The 22,380-nt window shown below is 37.3% G+C and overlaps 1 protein-coding gene across 4 annotated transcripts in view; it reads left to right on the top strand.

Annotated features, from left to right (window-relative positions):
- ATG7 (autophagy related 7) overlaps positions 1–22,380 on the top strand; it is a 263,555-nt gene that overhangs the window by 129,852 nt on the left and 111,323 nt on the right. Inside the window, exon 19 of one of the 4 annotated variants that reach the window (XM_074283895.1) lies at positions 20,087–20,137. The exons of the other annotated variants lie outside the window; for them this stretch is intronic. Within the exon in view, the coding sequence (XP_074139996.1) occupies positions 20,087–20,122 (36 nt within the window). The 3' untranslated portion in view covers positions 20,123–20,137. Of the gene's footprint in view, positions 1–20,086; positions 20,138–22,380 lie in introns of those variants that run through there. 4 annotated transcript variants of the gene reach the window in all.

Raw genomic sequence — 22,380 nt, 5'->3', positions numbered from 1 at the left:
AAGCTAGCAATCTTTGAGAAGCCTGGGGAATTAGTGCCAGGGTGAGTGATTGGTCAAGATCTCTCCTTTTCTCCCTTCATGCTCTCTTATTCTTGTGTCAATGTTACGGAATGAATCATTTTTTGGTATCCTTAGAGCCCCTAGCCCGACACCTTTTCTGCAGTCACCATTTTATAAATATGCCCACAGTTAACTTGTTCAAAGCAACGTGGGGCAAATGGCAAAGCCCGGGTTCAGACAGGGTCTTTGGGCTCTGAATCCAGGGCCATTTCTGGGACACTTAGCACCTTTCCTCAGGATGGTTTTATCAGCAAGCTAGAAGGAACGTTTTTGATTTCATCTTAACAGTGTTGTTAATAGGAAGGAAGAGATCTGTCTTGTCCATGGCACATTGCTTCCAGAGGTGGAACTAGAACTAGGACTTTCACCTATTCCCTGTCATTGTTCAGAGACAACTATGAGTCTTACAAATAGTTCATCACAATATTAAGGCATTGTGGCAAAAGGGCTAACTACAGGGTTCCAAAGTACAGGTAGCCCAATAAAAGTCAAACATGATATTCTAATATAATTGGAAAGAAATATGAGCCAAACATGTCATGCTGTTTGCATTTATTTGCCTTTTTATATATACATACCTATCTACCCAAGTAGACTATAAGATCTTTGAATTCATGGACTCTGTTTTATAGGAGTGTATAAAAATATAAACACATAAATATGTCTGCGTACACGTGTGTGCATATATAATAATACACATGTTTGTGTGTCTACATTTTTTGCATTTTCCCTCCTTGAACATAGCAAACCATTCATTGATTGGTGCTCAGAACATATTCAACACAAACTCCTCTTGTATTTTATATCTTTTCTTCTCTAATTTAGAAAAATGCTAAATTATTCTTTAAATGCAAGATTCAGAACCAAGGAACTAATTCAGTTTCATACTCTCAAAAAAGGAGAAAAAAAAAAGGAAACCCCTAAAATACAACATATTCTGTTTATAATCGGAAGAGAGGCAGCTGTAAAAACATAGCCCATAATAATAGCCACAGGGTGGGTTGTCTGAAAACCTTGTAAGGAACAGTGCTCTGGGGATGCGAAGTCACAGAATCAGGGGTCTGCAGCTCCCAGGACTATTTAGGTTGTGCTAAGGCCAGGGAGTCTGCTTGGTTGGTCACCTCCAAAGGGCTGGAAGTCCATGCAGTGTATCTCAACCTTCTATGGAGACTTTTGCCTTTTAGAAGTAAGCAAGGTGAACACTTGAGGGGAAGAAAAAAAGGAAACACTCAAAAAATTCAAGATACAAACATGAGGGTGACATTTGTGAGGTTGAGCTTAGCATCGCTCAGACTTAGAGGGCTTTCATATCTTCTTTGGGCAATTGGCCTTTTCTCTTTGAGTCTCAGTTTCTTTGTTAATAAAATGAGCGGTTTAGCCTGGGTAATCTCTGAGGTTTTATGACTCATGGTTGGTAGCTACTCCAGGTGTTCAGTAATATCTAACTAATTATACTTTTTATACTCCAGGATAAAAAAATAATAAAGGTCAGGGGAATGTAATTCAATAGGTTTGTATGTTTATTTAAATTGTTTTTATTTTGAATTTAATAAGTGCCCCCCAAAAAGTATTTTCATATTCAAATAGAACAAAAAAGAAGATTGTTTATGAGACTTTTAAATTCTGTTCCATATTGCTTGGCTTTTTTTGAAAGCATATAATAAATTCAACCTATTGTTTTGAAAATCCTATTCTTCATCCACACAGCTTCCTCCAGTCCTTCAACAAACATAACATGGCTGGACCTGAGCATTAGAGAGGTCCCTGAAGCAGGCAGACCCACCCACAGGCCATTGTGCTCTAAACATGGGGTGAGGGCCTGCCTCAGAGGTGGACAGGGTCAGAGGAGAGGAGGAAGCATATGCGAGAGATGCTGCAAAGGTGAAATCCCCAGACCTTCGCAATAGCTGGGTTGTGAGGGGGTGAGAAAATAGTGAGGAATCTGGAGGTCTCCAAATTGGAAGTCTGAGGGCCTGGGAGGATGGTGTGGCCATGCACAGTGACAGAGAAAACAGGAGAAGAGTTTAAGGGGAAGAGAGTGAGTTCAGTTTTGTTGAATTTAAAATGTTTACTGGATCTACAGTGTGAGATGTCTGAAAGATGGTTGGAGATCAATAATGGAGGAAAGCTGAGAAGTTAGGGCAGGATGGGAGGATCTGAGAGTTATCAGCCTCAAAAAGGAAAAGAATCCATGGGAGCTGATGAGATCGCCAAGTGAAGTGGTGAAGAGGGAAGCAGAAGAGGGTCCAGGACAGAGCCCGCGGTTAATGAATATGATCTTGAAAAGGACCCAGCAGAGGAGGAGTCCTCAGCTAGGTCGGCAAAAAAAAAAAAACAGTTCCAAAACCCTGGAGGAGAGAGTGTGAGAAGCAGAGGGTGGTTGGTAGTACCTCCGGCTGCAAGAGGCCATGGAAAATGAAGATTAACAAAAAGGCCATTGCATTGCTAACTCTGGAGAGAGAGCAGTTTAAAGTAGTGGTGATGTCAGAAGCTGAGTGATACAGGCTTAGGAAGCCAGTGAGGAGATGAAGTAAAGGGGCCTGTATAGACAGCCAGGAGAAGTGTGCACAGGGATAAAAAGAAGAGCCCCTGTGGAGAATGGTGTGGTAAGTTGATAATAGAAGTATAGAAGGATTGCCTCGCAGCTGTGAGGGCTCAGTGGTAGTGAATCCTGTCAAAGAGGCTGTATGGTTTCTCCCTTTTATTCAGCAGCATGTGCATAGGAGTGCAGGCAGTGGATAGTGGGAGTAGGGCAGGACCGAAGCTTCACTGGGCACAGTTAGTGACACGATAAAGGGGCTAAGGTGGCCTCACCAGGTTTACCAGGGAGTTAAAATGGGGGAAAAGAGTCACCAGTACGAGGGGAAGAGACTGTCCCTCCTCTATCCCCTCCAACACTGCCGACCCTCTGGGGCTTCATGGGTCTCCCCAGAACCCAGCTCTACTAGCCATGTCTCCTCCTGCCTCAGTAAATGCTGGCGACTCTCCGTCATCTCCAGAGATCCTCGGTTTGACCTTCACAGTTCTTCACAAGCTGCCTTCTCTCCCCAGCTCCCTTTCTAATCGTCTTATGACCTACTGTGTTCTCTTCAGTCCAGTGACACTGAAAATATACAACACACAAAGAAGGCAACTCTGTACTTCAAACCGCAGAAGAGACTTGGAGTAAACGTTAGCAACTCAGCTCAATGGCTAATCTACCTTGAGTAGTGATAAAGCATTTATACGATAATCCACCACGACAAAGCAGACATACCAGAAGGAAGGGAAGAGAAGCTGTACAAAGGATGTCCCAAGTGTCAGGATCCCAGTCCTGCTGAAGCCAAAACTCAGCCAAAGGGCCCTTCCCACATCTAGTAGCCCATGTCCATCCAGCCAAGTCAAGCCAAGCACTTTAAAGCAAGGGTAAGGACCATATGTTGCAGCAACACAGGAACTGATGGAATTGATTATCTCAAGGGGTCCAGACAGTCAGCTAGGGAGACCTACTGCTGACATTCGCTTCTGGCGCTAGGAACTTTGCAAGAATTATCCTGCTGCAAACGAAAAGCCATTTCCTTTCAGGTCAACACTTGGAAATGCAGCTTCCAGCCTGCTTTGTAGGTTGATTAAAGGATTTTGGTTAAGATTTATTGAAGGACAGCAGGGTTCATTGGAATGTATGATAGCTCCTAGAATTAGAAGGGGCTTTGAAATGGTCAAATGAGGTATATTACTCCTATTTTATTATCATTTTAGCTCACATTTATGTCATGCTTTTATGGTTTATAACAACTCTATGAATAGGTAGCTATAGAAATATCAACCCCATTTTGTAGATGAAATAACTGAGAGGAAGTAAGTTATTTTCTAACAGTCAGAAAGCTAGTAAATTTTAGAGGAAGTAGAGATGGGGAGGTCTGGGTTTCCAGACTGCTAACAGAGTATTCTTCTTTTTTTAAAATTTTGTTAAAGATGTGCAATTTTTCTATGCATATTCCCATAATTATGCTACACAAGAAAAATCAGATCAAAAAGGAAAAAAAATTAGAAAATAAAATGCAGCAAACAACAACAGAAAAAGTGAAAATACTATGTTGTGATCCACACTCAGTCCCTACAATCTTCCTCTGGGTGCAGGTGGCTCTCTCCAGTACAAATCTACTGGAATTGACTTGAATGAGTCACTTTGCTGTTGAAAAGAGCCATGAGCATCACAGTTGATCATCACATAATCTTGTTGCCGTGTATAATGATCTTCTGGTTCTGCTCACTTCACTCAGCATTAATTCATGTAAGTCTCACCAGGCCTCTCTGGAATCATCCTAGCAGAGTGTTCTTTTGATAGACAAGCTAATGAATGCAATTGAAATAACCCATAGTCTCTCTAGGTTGTCTAAATTTTCTAATGTTTTAAAGAAGCTCAGAAATGACTGGAATTAAAATGGCAACATAGGTCAATTCATTTCAACAAGCATTAATTAAACTCCTCCTCTTTGCAGGACCTTGTGCCTGTATAGACAAAGACAAAAAATAAGCAATATCTTCCTTCCCCAAGGAACAGGCATTGTGTGTAAGGATTTCATCTCCACTTCTAAAGAAAAGCCCCAAAGTTCAAACAATTGAAATGAAAGTTTTTGTTCTATTGAGAGTTGGTCAATATAAAAATGGTTCACAATTAGATGAAATGTTGTAGTTTACAAAGCACCTTCAATCCAAGCCACTGCCTGAGGTTGGGAGAGCAACGGTTCACAGATGGAGCAGCTGCCCCATTTCACACAACTTGAGCTTATAAGTGACAGAGCTGAGACTTCCTTCCTACTACACCAGTAGTTGCCAATGCTTATTGCTAATGATAATTCCTCTCAACTAAAACAAATGTGTTATGAACTCCCAGAGCAATTTAATATACTACTCACAATATCATTTTAGATTTATTCATTAAATTCTCGTAATAACTGTGATAACTTTTCCCCCCAATGTTCCAAATTAAAATTTATATTATGTGATAATTATTTAATGTAAAATTTTGTTCTACCAATAATTATAAAACTCTAAATATAAAGATATAAATATAAAAATATAAAGATAAAGATAATTACATTCTTACATTAGATAATTAGATTCTTACATTGTAAGAATTCAAAATAATCCAGCAAGCCCTGAGATACTATATTATCTGGAAGACTTAATGTTAAATGTCTTTATGTCACAGTTTTTAGAATATTTAAATAATACTTTTAATAAAATAGAATATAACTTAGAGGATGTTTGAATATAATAATCATACATAAGCTTAATTTCACTGTTGGGCTTTTTATCTGAAAGATTGCAATATTTGGCTCAACACCAGATAAACACAGTTTTAAATCTTAATTTATATTGTTTATTTTTGGTTTTTTATTTAAATCCAGAATATGCTTGCTCACACAAATATGTAGTGGAAGATGGTAGGAGGGGGTTATAGACTCTCTTGCTGAGGAAAATTTTTTCCTAGCCAAAAATAAAAGGGTGTCATTTTTTAATAATTATGATTTAAAAATCCATTGATATGCAGTTAAATTTTATTTTTCATCTGTTGTCAGTTCCCAGAAATGTAAAAGATATTAAAGGGATACAAATTCAATTTAATTTATCGGGAATTTCAAAAAAATATTTATTGAAAGTGGTTTCTTTTTTTTTTTTTTTTCTTTTTTGAGGCTGGGGTTAAGTGACTTGCCCAGGGTCACACAATTAGGAAGTGTTAAGTGTCTGAGACCAGATTTGAACTCGGGTCCTCCTGAATTCAGGGCTGGTGCTCTATCCACTGCGCCACCTAGCTGCCCCCGAAAGTGGTTTCTAAAAACAACTGATGATCATTGATGTTTTTTGACAGTCTGCCCCCCCCTCAAAAAAAGGTCATTTTCTTAAAAAAAAAAAAAAATATGTGATATTACAAAGCACTTGGCATTGTTCTCAATTGTGTGGTTTCAGAATTTTAGTTTCTTGATCATACTTTTTACTTTATTGAAACATTTTTGTATGTTTTTGCACTTTGTAATGATATGATAGATTTATCAGTTTTTGAAAAAAATAGCTGTTCACTATGCTTTGTAGCTTTGTCCTATCACTTGAATGCTCATTTAGATAAAAAACACAATCAACTGAAGAAATTAAAGCCATTTCTAGTCATATGAAAAAATGCTCTGCATCACTTTTGATTAGAGAAATGCAAATAAGACAACTCTGAGGTACCACCTCACCCCTCTCACATTGGCTAAGATCATAGGAAAAGATAATGATAAATGCTGGAGTGGGTGTGAGAACACTGGAATATTAATACATTGTTGGTGGAGTTGTAAAATAATCCATTCTGGAGAGCAATTTGGAACTGTGCCCAAAGGGCAAAAAATTGTATATATCCTTTAATACCACTACTGGATCTGTATCCCAGAGAGATAATAAAAAAGGGGGAAAAGACCTATATGTTCCAAAATTTTTGTTGTAGCTCTTTTTGTTAGTAAAAATTGAGTGATGCTCATCATTTGGGGAGTGGCTGAACAAGTTATGTTATATGTATGTTATGGAATATTATTGTTTTTTGAGAAGAGATCAGAAGATTTCAGAAAAGCCTGGAAAGATCTACATGAACTGATGCTGAGTGAAGTGAGCAGAGTCAAGAGAACATTTTGTACAACAACAAGATTATGCAATGATCAGCTCTGATGGAATTGGCTCTTTTCAACAATGTGGTGGTTCAAAGCAGTTCCAAAGGACTTGGGATGGAAAATGCCATCTTCATCCTGAGAGAGAACTATGAAGAACTAAATATGGATCAAAGCATAATATTTTTATTTTTTGTTTGTTTTCTTTCCTGTGTTTTTTCTTTTGTTCTGATTTTTCTTGTACAACATGATAAATATGGAAATATTTTAAAAAGGATAACATATATTTAACCTATATCAGATCACTTACTGTATGGAAGAGGGAAAAGGTAAGGAAGGAAGGGAGAAGAAAAGTGTGATATGCTCCCAGTCCATCTCTGTCTGTTTAAAAAAAAAAAAAAAAAAAAAAAAAAAAGGAAACAATTGGGAGTTAAGGAGGTCTTGATTTTATAAACAGTATCCTCTAACATGCATTTAAGTTATTGTGCCTGACATTCTCTGATGGCCACCACTTTTTTTGTATGCACTGTGTTATATCCATACTAAATCTTAATATTTTAAATATTCAAACAACACACAAAAATTCCTTGTCATCGATGTTGCTCCATTTGTGTTTATTCCACAAAAGGACCAATTGATTTCTTTTCCTTGAAAGCATGAACTAATTAGATTAAAAATGTCTTCCTCAATTATATTTCCTATTTGACAGGAAAATACTTCCCCAACATTCTAGTCTATTAAATATATAATTAAAATTGTTATATTATGCACATCATTTGTTTTACCAAATTGCAAAGTTAAAATAATACTTTTTAAAGCTGTTTCTGTAATAACTGACTCAACATAATCAGAATATGTTTCTTGAGGAGACACACTATCGTTAGAAACAAGTGTAATCTTAACTTCATAATGGAATCATCTCCAAACATACAGTTGTTTTAGCACATGGCAAAATTTTTCTGCAATCAAATGAGCTTCCCCATTTTTTTTCTGTTTGACAACTGACTAGATGTTTTCATCTAGTTTTCAAAATACATGCAAATAATAGTTTTCAGCATTTATCCTTATAGAAACTCGTGTTCCAAATTTTTCTCCCTCCCTTCCCCCAGACAGCAAGTGATCCAATATAAATTAAACATGTGCAATTCTTCTAAACATATTTCCACATTTATCATACTGCATAGGAAAAATCAGATCAAAAAGGAGAAAAAATGAAAAAGAAAACACAAAGCAATTTTTGTTTGTTTTTTTTACTTTATATTAAGCCCACCACTATCCTGACTTTTGTCTTACCACTGGACTCTGGAAGAGGGAATAAGTCTGACACACAAAGTTGTCAGGACGAACAACGTATACATACATACACATACATATGTGTATATATGTATAAATATTCTGTGCTGAGTGCTTCATCTTTCAGAAGGTGGCTTGCAAGTTTCCTCATTGATACTCTGGAATTATGATAGATCATTATATCGATCAGAGTTCCTAATTCTTTCAATGTTGTTTTACCAAATTTATCTTGTTAAACATTGTTTTTCTGGTTCTGTTCACTTCACCCTGCATGTAAGATTTCCTAGATTTTTCTGAAACTATCCTCTTTATAATTTCTTATAGTACAATAATATTTCATCACTTATAGACCATAACTTGTTCAGCTACTCCCCAGCAAATGGTCACCACCTTAGAGTCCCATACTTTGCTACCTCAAAAAGAGCTGTAGATATTTTCATATATTCTTAGGCTTTGTTTTGCTTAGAAGTCTAAGTCCCTTTTTTATTGTGTAGCATGATAATTGTGGAAATATATATAGAAGAATTGCACAAGTTTAACACATATTGGATTACTTGCCATCTAGGGGAAGGAGTGAGGGGAGGGAGGGAGATTAAAAAAATTTGGAACACAAGGTTTTACAAAGGGGAATGTTGAAAACTATGCATGTGTTTTGAAAATAAAAAAATTTAAATAATCTACCCTCTTTCAAATTTCTCCTTCATTTTTCTCTCCTTTACCTTCTGAGTGAAATTTTTTTTGGACCCACTATGTACATATATTCTTCTCTCCTTTGACCAGTTCAAATGAGAATGAGGTTTAAATATAAGACATCCTCCCCACCCTATCCCACTTGTTTGTATAGTTGTCTTCTTGTATAACTGATGATGTGAGGTAATTTTCCCTAATCTTTTTTTTTTTTCTCTTCCTTAATATCACTACCCTCTGCTCAGTGCAGTCCTCTCCCCCTCCCTTTCCATTCTTCTTTTAAGATCATCAAGGTATAATAGATCCACTGCCATAAATTGTGTCAAATTAGACTCTCTCTGTGGACCCCTGATGATGACAGGGTTCAAAAGGGACACATATCTCATCTCCCCATGTTAGAATGTAAGCCGAGGTTAGCCCTTTATTATTTTCTTTTAATGTTTTTATGTTTCCCTTAAGTCCTTTCTTTGAACTTCAGAGTTTATCCACAGCTCTGGTCTTTTCATCAGAAATGCTTGGAAGTCCTCTTATTCATTAAAAATTTATTTTTCCTCCTGTAGGATTTTACTCCATTTTATCGGGTAGATTATTCTTGACTATAAACCAAAATCCTTTGTCTTCTGGAATATGGTATTCCAAGATCTCTACTCCTTTATGATAATGAATGCTAAGTCATGTGAGCTCCTGACTATGGCTATATTCCATATTTGAATCCTTATTTTCTTGTTGCTTGTAGCATTTCCTAATTCGAGTCTAATAAAGATTTTTTTAAAGGAAGGAGAACACTTTAGATTCTTCTTGCTGACTCAGAATTTTGAAGCAGAATCCAAACAAGCACACCACCACCCTATGGATCCAGCTCTGATTTTCCCCACAGTGATGTTGGTCAAACACCATGTAGTTAGCTTATTACACATTCCTTTATTCTCCAGTGTAGAAAAAGAAATTGTTCCCCCTGCTGAAGCATGTTGATAAACTCAGGCCTATAATGACACAATGAACTGTACAATGCAAACCCAGCACAAATGAACAGTTATAGGGTATATGGGCCCCTGTGGGTTATGTGATTGGGCAAAGAAAGAAAAGGAGTTGGTTGCTGCTGAACAAATTGCTACCAGATGGAGATTTCAATAAACACGTACTATCGCTCCTTGCCCAAAGGTGCAATGAATCTCTTGAGACAACATAGCATTTAGTAAATTATTTGCCTGTTCAGAAGGGACTGGATGTGCCACTTAAATGGATAGATCCACCCCACCTCCTGATGTTCAGTATCTTTGAATATGTGGCCTTTAGTGAATATAACTTCCCTCTCCAGGAGGATATAGGTCCCTTTTCTTCTCATATCATTTTTATCCTGATGATATCTGGTTAAAGTGAAGCCTTCTTGATCAGTGGAAACAAGAGCTTAAGAACAGTCAGTAGATAAAAATTTTGCCAAAAAGAAACCTCCCATAAGGGAAAGAGGCAATTGGAGGAGTTAGTTTTGTAAGGGAGGAGGAGTCTTGGAAACCAGGAGTTACTGCAGAAAGGCAAACAAGAGATAGCCTTAGAAGCTGCTGCCTTACGCTTCATTCTAAAAGGGAATAGCATAGCACCTAATTCATCAGAATTATGAGAGGAACATGTTGGTTACAGTTTGTTTATGAACTAGTTGGTAAATGCCCATAACCACTCTTAAGGAGTGCCCCTTTTGAACTGATAAATTCTTATGAACCCTGGGTATAAAAATCCATAGGGCAATGCCCCCACATTCTGTATAGCTACCAAATTTTTTTTCCATTGAAGAGATGAATACAGACTTGATGCTGCTTGATTTTTTGTGTCTTTGTAGTTTATGATAAGTTTCTGCAGTTTGCCATCAGATCCAGGTATAGTCATTGACCATATTTCTTATTCAGAACAGTTGTTTTTTCTATTGATCAGAAAAGTAAATGATAGAAACATAGAATTAATTGGGAAGAAACCTTAGATGATTTAGTTCATTTCCCTCATTTTTGAGGTGAAGAAAATGAGACCTCAAGAGGTTAATAACTGCCTTACCTGAAGCCACACAGAAAGTAGCAGATCTGGAAGGAGAGCCAGAGCCCACACACTCTTGGGGAGATTCTAAGAGAAGTAAGAAAGAGTTGGAAGATTTCATATGTACAAGCGTTCATACACATACACATTTAGGCATTGTCATTTCCCTGAGCAAGGACAATTTGTGTAATGTGTGATTATGTGTGAATGACTAGTACAAATTCCAGGTGTATTAATAGTTTTAATCTGTACTCAGGGTTTGGGGATACCCTGTATTCTCATTTTACAGTTGAAGAAACTGATGTTCAGAAAAGATATAGCCGAACTCAGAAGGAATATAAGTCATAGATGTAAGAAAATCCCAAGGAATAAGTAAATGCTAAATGAGAGGCATAGTAAACTGTTAAAGGATTTATCGCCCAAATGCCTTTCTTTGCCATTATCTCTTCCTTTTCTCCTCTCTCACATAAAGAATTGATCCTCTTTCTTGCCAAGGCAAGGCCCTCTACATGCACAAATGACTCCATTCCTTTCTGTCTTCTTCAGAAGATTGACTCTTTATCATCCTCACTCTCTCATTTATCTTCAATAACTCCCTATCTACTGGCTGCTTCCTTGCCTGCAAATATACCCAAGCCTCCTCCAGCCTCAAGAAATTGTCACTTGATCCATCCATTCTTGCTATCTGTCCTCATCAGAGTTTCTAATGTTCTCAAAATTGCTAGATCCATTGCTTTTTTCTCAATCCTCATCCTTCTTGAATTCTTTGACACTTTTGAGATCATTAAACATCCTTTTCCTGACATTATCTTCTCTACATTTTTAAACATTATTTTTTTATTTCAATAGTATTTTATTTTTCCAATTACGTGTAAAGATAGTTTTAAGTGTTCATTTTTGTAAGATTTTGAATTATAGATATTTTTCTCCTTCCCTCCTTTAACTTCTCCCCTTCCAGTTTAATTAGCAACCAATCTAATATAGGTTATACATGTAGTCATTTAAACATATTTCTATATTAACCATGTTGTGAAAGAAAAATCATAACAAAAGGGAAAAACTACAAGAAAGGAAAAGCAAACCAAAAAAGATGAAAATAATGTGTTTTAATCTGTACTCAGTCTCCATAGTTCTTTCTCTGTATGCAGATAGCATTTTCTATCTCAGGTCTATTGGAAGTGTTTTTAACCATTGTATTGCTGAGAAGAGCTAAGTCCATCATGAATGATCATCATATAATCTTACTGTTACTGTGAGCAGTGTTCTCCTAGTTCTGCTCACTTCACTCAGCATTAGTTCATGTAAGGCTTTCCAGGCTTTTTTAAAATTGGCCTGTTCATCATTTCTTATAGAACAGCAATTTTTCATTCCATTCACATATCATAACTTATTCAGCCATTCCCCAATTGATAGATGCAATTTCCAGTTCCTTGACACCATAAAAAGAGCTACTACAAACATTTTTGCATATGTGTGTCCTTTCAATCTCTTTTATGATCTCTTTGGGCTACAGGCCCAGTATTGACACTATTAAATCAAAGGCTTTACATAGTTTTATAATCTTTTGGGTGTAGTTCCAAATTGCTTTCCACAATAGCTGGATCAGTTCACAACTCCACCAGCAATGTATTTGTATTCCAGTTTTCTCACATCCACACTAACATTCATCATTATCTTTTCCTGTCATTTTAGTCAATCTGAGAGGTGTGAGATGGTATCTCAGAGTTGTTTTAATTTACATTTCTCTAAGCAATAGAGATATAGAGCATTTTTTCATCTAAAAATTGTTCATATTCTTTGACCATTTTTCATTTGAGGAATGACTTGTATTTTTATAAATTTGATTCAGTTTTTTTATACATTTGAGAAATGTGGTCTTTATCAAAAATACTAGCTATAAAAATTCTGTTTCCTTTCTAATTTTGAATTGGTTTTATTTGTGCAAAAACTTTTTAATTTAACATAATCAAAATTATCCATTTTGTATTTCATAACGTTCTCATTCTTGTTTGGTCTTAAGTTCCTCCCTTCTCCAAAGATCTGACAGCTAAAGTATCTCTTGCTCTCCTAATTTGCTTGCAATAGCACCCTTTATGTCCAAATCATAAACCCATTTTGACCTTATCTTGATATAAGGTGTAAAATGTTATTCCCTGTTTAGTTTCTACCTTACTATTTTCTGCTTTTCTCATAAATTTTTGTCAAATAGCAAGTTCTAATCCCAGAAGCTGGAGTCTTTGGGTTTATCAAACATGAGTATTATAGTATAGTCATAAACTATTCCACTGATCTAGAACTCTATTTTTTAGCCAGTACCAAATGCTTTTAATGATTGCCATTTTATAATAGAGTTGTAGGTGTGGTATAGATAGGCTATCTTCCTTTGCATTTTTTCATTAATTCCCTTGATATTCTTGATCTTTTATTCTTCCAGATGAATTTTGTTATTATTTTTTCTAACTCTATAAAATAATTTTTGGGCAGTTTGATTGGTACAGCACTAAATAGGTAAATTAAGTAGAATTGTCTTTTTTTCTTTCTAAATTTTCATGACTTTGCTGTCTCCTGGGTCTCCCCATGTTTGTTTGTCCACTCCCTTTCAGTATTCTTTGCTGGATCTTCATTCAAATCTGTTTCCTGTAGGTTTTCCCCAAGGCTCCGTTCTGGGCTCTCTTCTTTTCTTCCTCCATATTATTTCATATTATTGAAGACATCATCACCTCCCATAACTTCTGCTGTCATATCTCTGCAGGTGATTCTCAGTTTATTTTTTTATCCCTACCTCTTCTCCCCATCTCTAGTCTTGCATCTCCAACTGACATTTTGATATCTTGACTCTGATGTCCCAAAGACATCTTACATGCAGCACTCATTATCTTCTCTCCTTTCTTTTCCCCCTGACAGAACTTTCCCCTTCTTCCTTTTTCTATCACTCCTGAAGGTACCACCATCCTCTCAGTCACCCAGTGGTACATCTAGCCATCAGCTTCATTCACTTTCACTCCCAATCCCCAAGCCCTGTTGATCTTACCTTTGTTAATATCTCTTGTCTCCTGACAATGTCATTGGCCTAGTATCGGTCCTTTTCACCCCACACCTGGACTATTGTGACAGCCTACTTGGGGTCTCTTCCCATTCCAGTCCATCCTCCAGGCAGTTAGTATCAGATTGATTTCACCAAGGCATACATCTAACCATGTCATTTGCCTATTTACTAAACTCCAGTGGTTCCCTAATTTAATTCCCAGGATCAAATATAATATTCTGTAGTATTCAAATCTTCTTAACTTGCACTCAAGACCCTACTAACTCCCAACTCTGGGTATTTTCACTGGACTGGCTGTCCCTTAAAGCTTAGAATTCTCTCCCTCATCTGTGGCTTCTTTAGCTTTTCTCAAGTTTGAGCTAAAAAATTCTGAAAATTTTCTGAAAAAAGCCTTTCCTGATGTTGTTTTTTTAAATAGTATTTTATTTTCCAAATACATGCAAAAATAGTTTTCAACATTCACCTTTGCAAAACCTTGTGTTTCAAATTTTTCTTCCTCTCCTCTCTTCTTCTTCCCTCCCCCAGAGATCAAGCAATTTGATATAGGTTAAATATGTGCAATTCTTCTAAATATATTTCCATTTAGATTATGCTGTTCAAGAAAAATCAGAAGGGAAAGATGAAAGGGAAAAATGCAAGAAAGAAAAAACAAACAAACCACAAAAATATTGAAAAATACTCTGCTTTGATCCATGTTCAGTCTATATAGTCCTTTCTCTCTGGATATGGATGGCTGTTTCTATCCCAAGTCTCTTGGAATTGCATTGAATCACTTCATTGTTGAAAAGAGCCATCACAGTTGATCTTAATAATTTGATCATAATAAGTTGATCATAATCTTGGTCCTGATCCCTCTTAATTCTAGTAACTTCTCTCTGTCAATGTCTCTTTGTGAGCTTCTCAAGACCAGGAACATAGGGCCTGGTGCATACTTAATAGGCACTTAATAAATGCTTATTGGCTGATAGAAGAAGGGCTTCTAGATAAAATATTGTCTAGAAAAAATATTACATTGAGAGTCTTATAGATAGAATATTGGATAGAAAGAATATGGCACTGAGATTTAGGGGTCTTGCTTTCAGTCCTGCCTTTGCCACACAGTTAAAAATGGTTTAAAATTGTGTGACATTAGGCAAGTTATTTTATTTCTTTATGCCTTCATTCCTTGTGGATAAACTGAGGACATTGGGCAAGGTGATTTCTCAGGTTCCTTCCTCAGTCTTGAAACTGAGTTAGAACTTGAAGAATGTATTGAATTTAGATCAACAGTGTTTGAAAAGAGGGAGGGAGAAAGCCTCAGCAAAAGAAAGTAGAAGTTTTTGCTGTCTAGTGAGATGATGAGGATGTGAGGATATAAACAGAATATTCATACAGGAAAGTTGAGGAACATCAGCCTGCAGGAGTAGGTTGGATGGAGATTGAATAAAAGAGCACGTGAATCTTCTGCCTCCCAAAGCATTACTTGTAGGAGAGAGAATTCTTGAGGGAATTTCCACCTTTCTCCCTTTGACTTGTATTTGTCAGGACTTCAGAATTCCCCTGAATAATCCTGAACTCTGTAAACTTAAACTAATTTTTCCTGAAGGATCTAAGTAACTGACCTATAGAATTATTGGTCCTGGCTGCAGGGTAGACTTCCTTCTGATTTTAAAGAATGATGAGTTTAATGGCTCTTCTTATGACACTATCAGTTATAAACATTAAGCACAAGTGTTTATAGAAACATCATAGAATCCTCGAAGTAGAAGTGGCCTCCCAGGTCATTGTGCCCCACCTCCCACATCATGTCAAAGTTTCTTCGTCATCATCTCTGTTAGATGGCTTTTCTAACCTCTGCTTAAATATATCCTGTGAAAGGAAGTTTGAAATTCCCAAAAGAGCACCTTCAACACTTTCTGTTATTGGAAAGTTCTTTCTTATTAATCAAAATCTGCCTCTCTGTAAGCCCTGCTCTATAGTTCTCAGTGATACCTTCCCTCCTCCCCGAGGATCATGGAACCAATCTCCTTTCACTCAATGAGGGCTCTTCAGTCTTGTACTCTGCAAACTAAACCCTCTGAGCTTTTTCAGCCATTCTTTGTCAGCATCCAGACTCCTTCCTAAGCTCTCATAGAGTCTTGCTTTAACAATGAAAAGTTATCCAAAACACACTTTTAAGTTTTACCAAGGTGGGAGGTGGAGAAATTCAGCCTTACTATATTTTCAAGAGTTATGATAAAACATGGCCAATCATTAAGAGAAAAAAATGGAAAGAAATTAAACATGAAATAAAAATGTCAGTAAGACACGGGAAGCCTGGAGACTATTTTAAAACACCAGAATAGAAGCCTAGGAAAAATGTGTGCCATGGTTAATAATTTTTTATTTTAATTTGAGACCTTTACAGCCCCTTAACTCCCATTCCCAAGCCCTACAGGCATCTTTTTTTGTTGTTGTTGTTTTAATAAAAAGATTTCCTGAATAAGAACAGAGGAGCCCACAAAGTGAGGTAGGTCAGGTATGGATTAAGTAGTCTAAAAAAAGATTCTCAGATGTAATTTGCAAGGGACTCTAAGCAAAATCTTTAGATGCATCAGAAGCAAAAAATCTGTCTGAGACTTAATAGAATCACTGAATGATCTTGGACTGAGGAATAAAAAGTGATTTGATGGATCCTTTGCCTAGTATATTTTGAAATGGACTGGCCACAAAGGTACTGGACCAACCAATGGTAATTGTACAGGATATTCTCAGCCTAACTGACACATTAGGTAGAATAAGGTCTTCAGGACCACAACTGGGTAACATCCATTTAGTTACAAAAGAATTCAACGGAAATTGTGAAACTAAGGTCAAACAGTATAGAATTTGTCTTTATAGTACAAATGGTCATTAACGCAGAAAATTAATTTATTGCCAGCGTGATTGCCATCCTTCAAATAAGAACCATTTATTAAGTACCTTTGGTGTTGCAGGCATTGTGCCATGTGCTGAGGACACAAGGGCAAAAATGAAACAGCCTCTTCCCATAAGGACTTTACATTCTCTCAATAGAAAAAGGTCCCAGAAGAAATTGTGGCAGTTTTTTGTACAATGGGCACTGTTTGATAGTCACACTGCTATCTCCCTTGTATATTGGCACCTGACGGAAAGGGCAGCCTGTGTTCTGTTACCTTTTCCATTATCTCCATTGGCTATCCAGAGACATTGGGGATGGGAAGAAGAAGTAGAAAAGGCATTGGCTTAGGAGTCTTGAGAGACCTGGATATGAATCTTAACTTTAATTTACTAGCATAGGCAACTTGTTTGGTCCCTCTGAGCCTCAGACTCCTCATCAGTAAAAATGGGACAGTAATCTCTTTAGAACATCCTTCACAGGGTGAAATGAGTTCTTTGTAAAGTACTTTGTTTAGAGCAATAAAGCCCTAAATAAATTAACTGGGTAAGCAAATGTAATTTATTGGGGGAAAGACAATGCGATTTCTGAAAGGGGGTAAGCATGTCTTCCTGTATTTATAGATTTGCATGTGGGAGGAAAATAAAACTGTAGAGAATAAGAAACTAGAAAATGTCATTTGAAAATTTCAAAAAGTCTTTGTCAAGGTTTCATGCCCAAGGAAAGTAGAGAAGTTGAGTCTGTAGAGAACTGGAGAGAATTTTTTGCCATGAGAATAAAATTGACCTAGAGGTTAGAAATAAAGGTGAAGAATATAAGACCACTTCTCTTTTGAGGGAGGACCTCGAGGGACTGCTAGCTGGGATGAGCTAAAAAGAGAGCTTACACAGCAAAGTTTCTGAGCCAGAGTCATTAAACATGTAGTAGACTGTGTTAAGCTCCAGGGACACCCAAAAAGATTAAAGACATCCCCTGCCCTGAAGGAGCTCATAATTTAATGAGTAAGGTGCCATGCATAAAACTGTGTATGGTGTAAGTTGGAAAGAATCAGTGGAGAAGGGTGGAGAAAGGCTTCCTCTACATCAGGGTTGGGCAGTGTCTGGCTCGAGGGCTGTGTGAAGCCCCCAAAATCATCTGCTAAGGCAACCCCAGATGGTGAATGGCTGAAAGCTGGGTACAGTCACCTCCCACTGCTGGAGTTCTGTAAGTTGGCAATTTTGTATGGCTCGTGATTGATGTTAGAAATATCCAAATGGCCCTTGGCAGAAAAAAGGTTTCCTATCCCTGCTTTAAATGATGGGGTTTCATGTGGGATGTGTAATGATCCCAGAAAGTGAGGAAGCAGAGATGAAGAAGGGAAGCACTCAGTGCTTGGGGGGGTAGCCAGAGAAAATGCCCACATGTGAAGGTGATCAGGTTATAAGTGCACATCAACAGCAGGAATCTAACTTATGTCAGCTCTCACTGATAACTAAGGAATATATTGGAAATAAAACACCCAACATCCTACTATTGTACAAAATCTAATGTCTTCATGGAGGACATTTGGATTCAGAGGAGGTGTGTTTGAATTCTGGCCCCACTACTTAGACTCTACATGACTGTGGGCAAGTCCCTGAAACTCTGAGATTCTCCCTTTCATCTTCTAGAAACTGAGGAAGCTGGACTACATGACCTCTAAGTCCCTCTAAGCTCTGACCCCATGATCTACACATCAGGAATATTTTATCCGCTTCTGTTCACAAAATCTCAGAACAAGCCAGTCCCATTTTAGAAGATTCACATTATGACAGCTAAAATGATAACTTAAGAGTTGTGAGACATCTTATATTTTAGAGAGCCCTCTCATATATTTTACCCTCAAAAATAACTCTCTGGAAAAGGCTGGGAATTAATGTCCCCATTTTGAAACTGAGAAAGCTACATCATATTAATAGTGTGCCATAAAGCATACATTTTTAAAAAGAAGCCTGTTGGGATACAGTCTTCCTTGACCCATAGGCTTACCCTAACCTAAGCACTGACAAGACAAACGTTCTATCTACTGATTTCTGCCCTTTTTTGTCTCCCCAGGAGAGAGGATAATTCTGGTAGAAGTCTATTGCTTGCTCAGATTTCCCTAGTGAATGTTTTTCCCGCAGTCTAACAATAGCAACATTCCCTGTGTTGTTTAACCAGGGAGGAGCTAGAAAGGCCTAGGCAGGCAAAAGGACTCTTGCAGCATTTGGGGGGACTTTTACTTATTTCAGTGAAGTTCCAAACTCTGTCTTCTAGGTGGGGTAAATTCATTTGGTTCTCCCATGAATCATTCTGCCCACAAAGTCTCCCTCACAGTAGTAGCGCTTGTGAAAACAGACACTGTCACACATTCATTGTGTGAGTTGGCAGTCGGGAGGCCCTTCACTGGGTGGGCAAAGCATAGAGAACTCTGCCCGAGTACACAAGTGTATCAGGACCTATACGGACAGAGTGTTAAATCTGTGACAAAGAAGTGGAGGGAGGCTCCAGGAGCCAAGCTGCAGGCAGTGGTAAAGAGACCCAGCATCGGTTGAAGCCAGCTGGTAATTCACTTTGAAAAGGGGGGGGGGGGGGGGAAGAAAAAGAAAGATCAAATAACTCCAGAATCATTTAATCCAGATGAGATCCATCTACCTCATTATGAGCTCCCCAAAGAATCTTTGTTAATCAGTGTCTTCCTAAAGTTCTTGTGCAATTTTGAAACTTTAAATTTTGTTTATGTTATCAGTATCTTAGGGAGGATCTATCACTGTTATCTTTTATTGAGAAATGTTTTTTCCAGAGCTGATATGGACTCTCTTATCTCTCACACTATGGTGAATCAACTAATCTCTGAGCCTCAATTTCCTAATCCATAAAATGGGAATAATAATGCCCACATTGCCAGTCTTATTAGTTGTTGCTATACTTATAGGAGACAATGTCCATACAGTACTTTGAAAGCTTTAGAGGACTGTTGTAAAGGTTATGTTCCTTGAGACATAAGTTTAATCTTTCTGTCTTTCTTGGTTATTTTTGGACACAAGAAACCAAATAAGTATAGAATTATATAATGTTGCTATCTTAATTGCAGTTAAATTTGCTTTTAAATGTCACACAGATTTTTTCATATGTAAAATTGAATTAAAATTTAAATGGTTTTAAAGTATTTTACATCAAAGGATATGAACAGACAATTTTCAGATGATGAAATTAAAACTATTTCCACTCATATGAAAGAGTGTTCCAAATCACTATTGATCAGAGAAATGCAAATTAAGACAACTCTGAGGTATCATTACACACCTGTCAGATTGGCTAAGATGACAGGAACAAATAAGGATGAATGTTGGAGGGGCTGTGGGAAAACTGGGACACTGATGCATTGTTGGTGGAGTTGTGAAAGAATCCAACCATTCTGGAGAGCAATCTGGAATTATGTCCAAAACGTTAACTAACTGTGCATACCCTTTGATCCAGCAGTGCTACTCCTGGGGTTATATCCCAAAGAAATACTAAAGAAGGGAAAGGGACCTGGATGTGCCAAAATGTTTGTGGCAGCCCTTTTCATAGTGGCTAGAAGCTGGAAGATGAATGGATGTCCATCAATTGGAGAATGGTTGGGTAAACTATGGTATATGAATGTTATGGAATATTATTGTTCTATAAGAAATGACCAACAGGAGAAATACAGAGAGGCTTGGAGAGACTTACATCAACTGATGCTGAGTGAAACGAGCAGAACCAGAAGATCACTATACACTTCAACAATGATACTGTACGAGGATGTATGCTGATGGAAGTGGATTTCTTCAACATAGAGAAGAACTAATCCAATTCCAATTGATTAATGATGGACAGAACCAGCTACATCCAGAAAAGGAACACTGGGAAATGAATGTAAACTGTTATTTTTACCTTCTGAATCCAATTCTTCCTGTGCAACAAAAAATTCGGTTCTACACACATATATTGTATCTAGAATATACTGTAATATATTTAACATATATAAGACTGCTTGCCATCTGGGGGAGGGGGTTGGGGGAGGAAGGGAAAAAATCTGAATAGAAGTAAGTGCAAGGGATAATGTTGTAAAAAATTACCCATGCATATGTACTGTCAAAAAATGTTATAATCATAAAATAAAATAAAAAATTAAAAAAAATAAAAAATAAAAAAATAAAAACAAAAAACAAAAAAAAACTTTAGCTGTACCTTATTTCAAGATAAACCAAAGCTTATTTCGTAAGAATAAAGCTCAAGATAAAGAATATCAAAAAAAAAAAAAAAAAGTATTTTACAAAGACAGCATGTTTCTTAGTATCCTCCACAACATCGAGGCACTTAAGAAATATTTTTTGGATAAGTAAATCTTTTTGTATTTTTGAAAACATGAGAATATTGATGGTCGGCGTGGCTATTGTTGCTTCATCCACCCTCTTAAGGATTCAACAGAGACCAAGCCAGGGGAAGAGCTAATCCACTCTGCTCTGCCATCCCCAGGACAAAACTTTGGCATTTTCACCATCTTCTCCCCATCTTTTTCCAACTCTTCTTTCCTTCCTCCCTCCTCCCTCCCTTCCTTCCTTCCTTTCTTTCCTTCCTTTCTTCCTTCCTCTCGCTCTCCCTTCCTTCCTCTCTCCCTCTCTTCCTTCCTTCCTCTCTCTCTCCCTCCCTTCCTTCCTCTCTTCCTTCCTTCCTTTCTCCCTTCCTCCCTTCCTTCCTTCTTTCCTCCCTCTTTTCCTTCCTCCTTCCCTCCTTCTATCCCTCCTTCCCTCCTTCCTTCCCTCCTTCTTCCCTCCCTTTCACTCTTCCTCCCTCCCCTCCTCTCTCCCTTCCTTCCTCCTTTCCTTCCTTTCCTCCCTCCCTTCTTCTGATTTGACACCTCCAATGCCAGCTTTCTTCTCATCGTTCATTGTTTCAGAGGGGAAGTGCTTTTGGGCAAGGAGATATCCAGTCCCTGGAGTAGATTGTGCACTTTGTGATTACATCGATCAGCTGGATTGCCATTCTGGGGGAAACACTCTTTGTGACTGCTGTGATGGCAAACAAGTGGGGGATGCTGGGGTGCTCAGCCCCTGTGCTTTTCCCCATTGCATTTGTATTTCCTTCCCTCCTTTTCTTTTTCCCTCCTATTCACAACAGTACTGCTTGATAGAATATATGGAACAATTCTTGAGTGTAAGAACAAATTGTTGGCCCCAGAAACTGGACATATGGAGAAGATGTTATTAGTATTTCCTTGGGCCCTTGCTTTGTAAAAAGCTGACGATTTTAGATTTGTTTCCTTTACTCATCTAGTAAAATCTTAAAAATGTTTGAAAGGAAATCTTTGTTATTTCAAGCACAGTAACTTCCATCAATAAAAATAAATATTCCAGTACCCAAACAAATGAAAGATAATCAGAATTGAAAACTATGAACATCTGTTCTTTACAGTTTGTTTTTAAAATGTTTATTAATTTTACCAATTCAGTTCCTTAGACATGTATTAATCCTGATCAAGTATAAGACCCTAAAGCATTTACTAGAATTCACAAATATGAACAGTTCTCACCCTCTAAAAGCTGACCTTCTACTGAAAAAGTGTATAACTACCAGAGAATCATGTAATCCGGAATTTACTACCATTCCTTCTTTTTGTTTTAAACTTTGATTTCAGTCTTGTACAATTATTTACTTACCATATATTTATGCCATGCCTTCCCAAAAAGAGTATTAGTTCTTTGAGGGCAAGTGTCCTATCATAAATATTTTGTAGTCCTTGTTCTTCAAAA

The sequence above is a fragment of the Sminthopsis crassicaudata genome, chromosome 1 (assembly GCF_048593235.1).
Source record: "Sminthopsis crassicaudata isolate SCR6 chromosome 1, ASM4859323v1, whole genome shotgun sequence".
NCBI classification, from domain to species: Eukaryota; Metazoa; Chordata; class Mammalia; order Dasyuromorphia; family Dasyuridae; genus Sminthopsis; species Sminthopsis crassicaudata.
The sequence above is the reverse complement of the archived record's forward strand: the minus strand, read 5'-3'. Positions and strand labels throughout refer to the sequence as shown.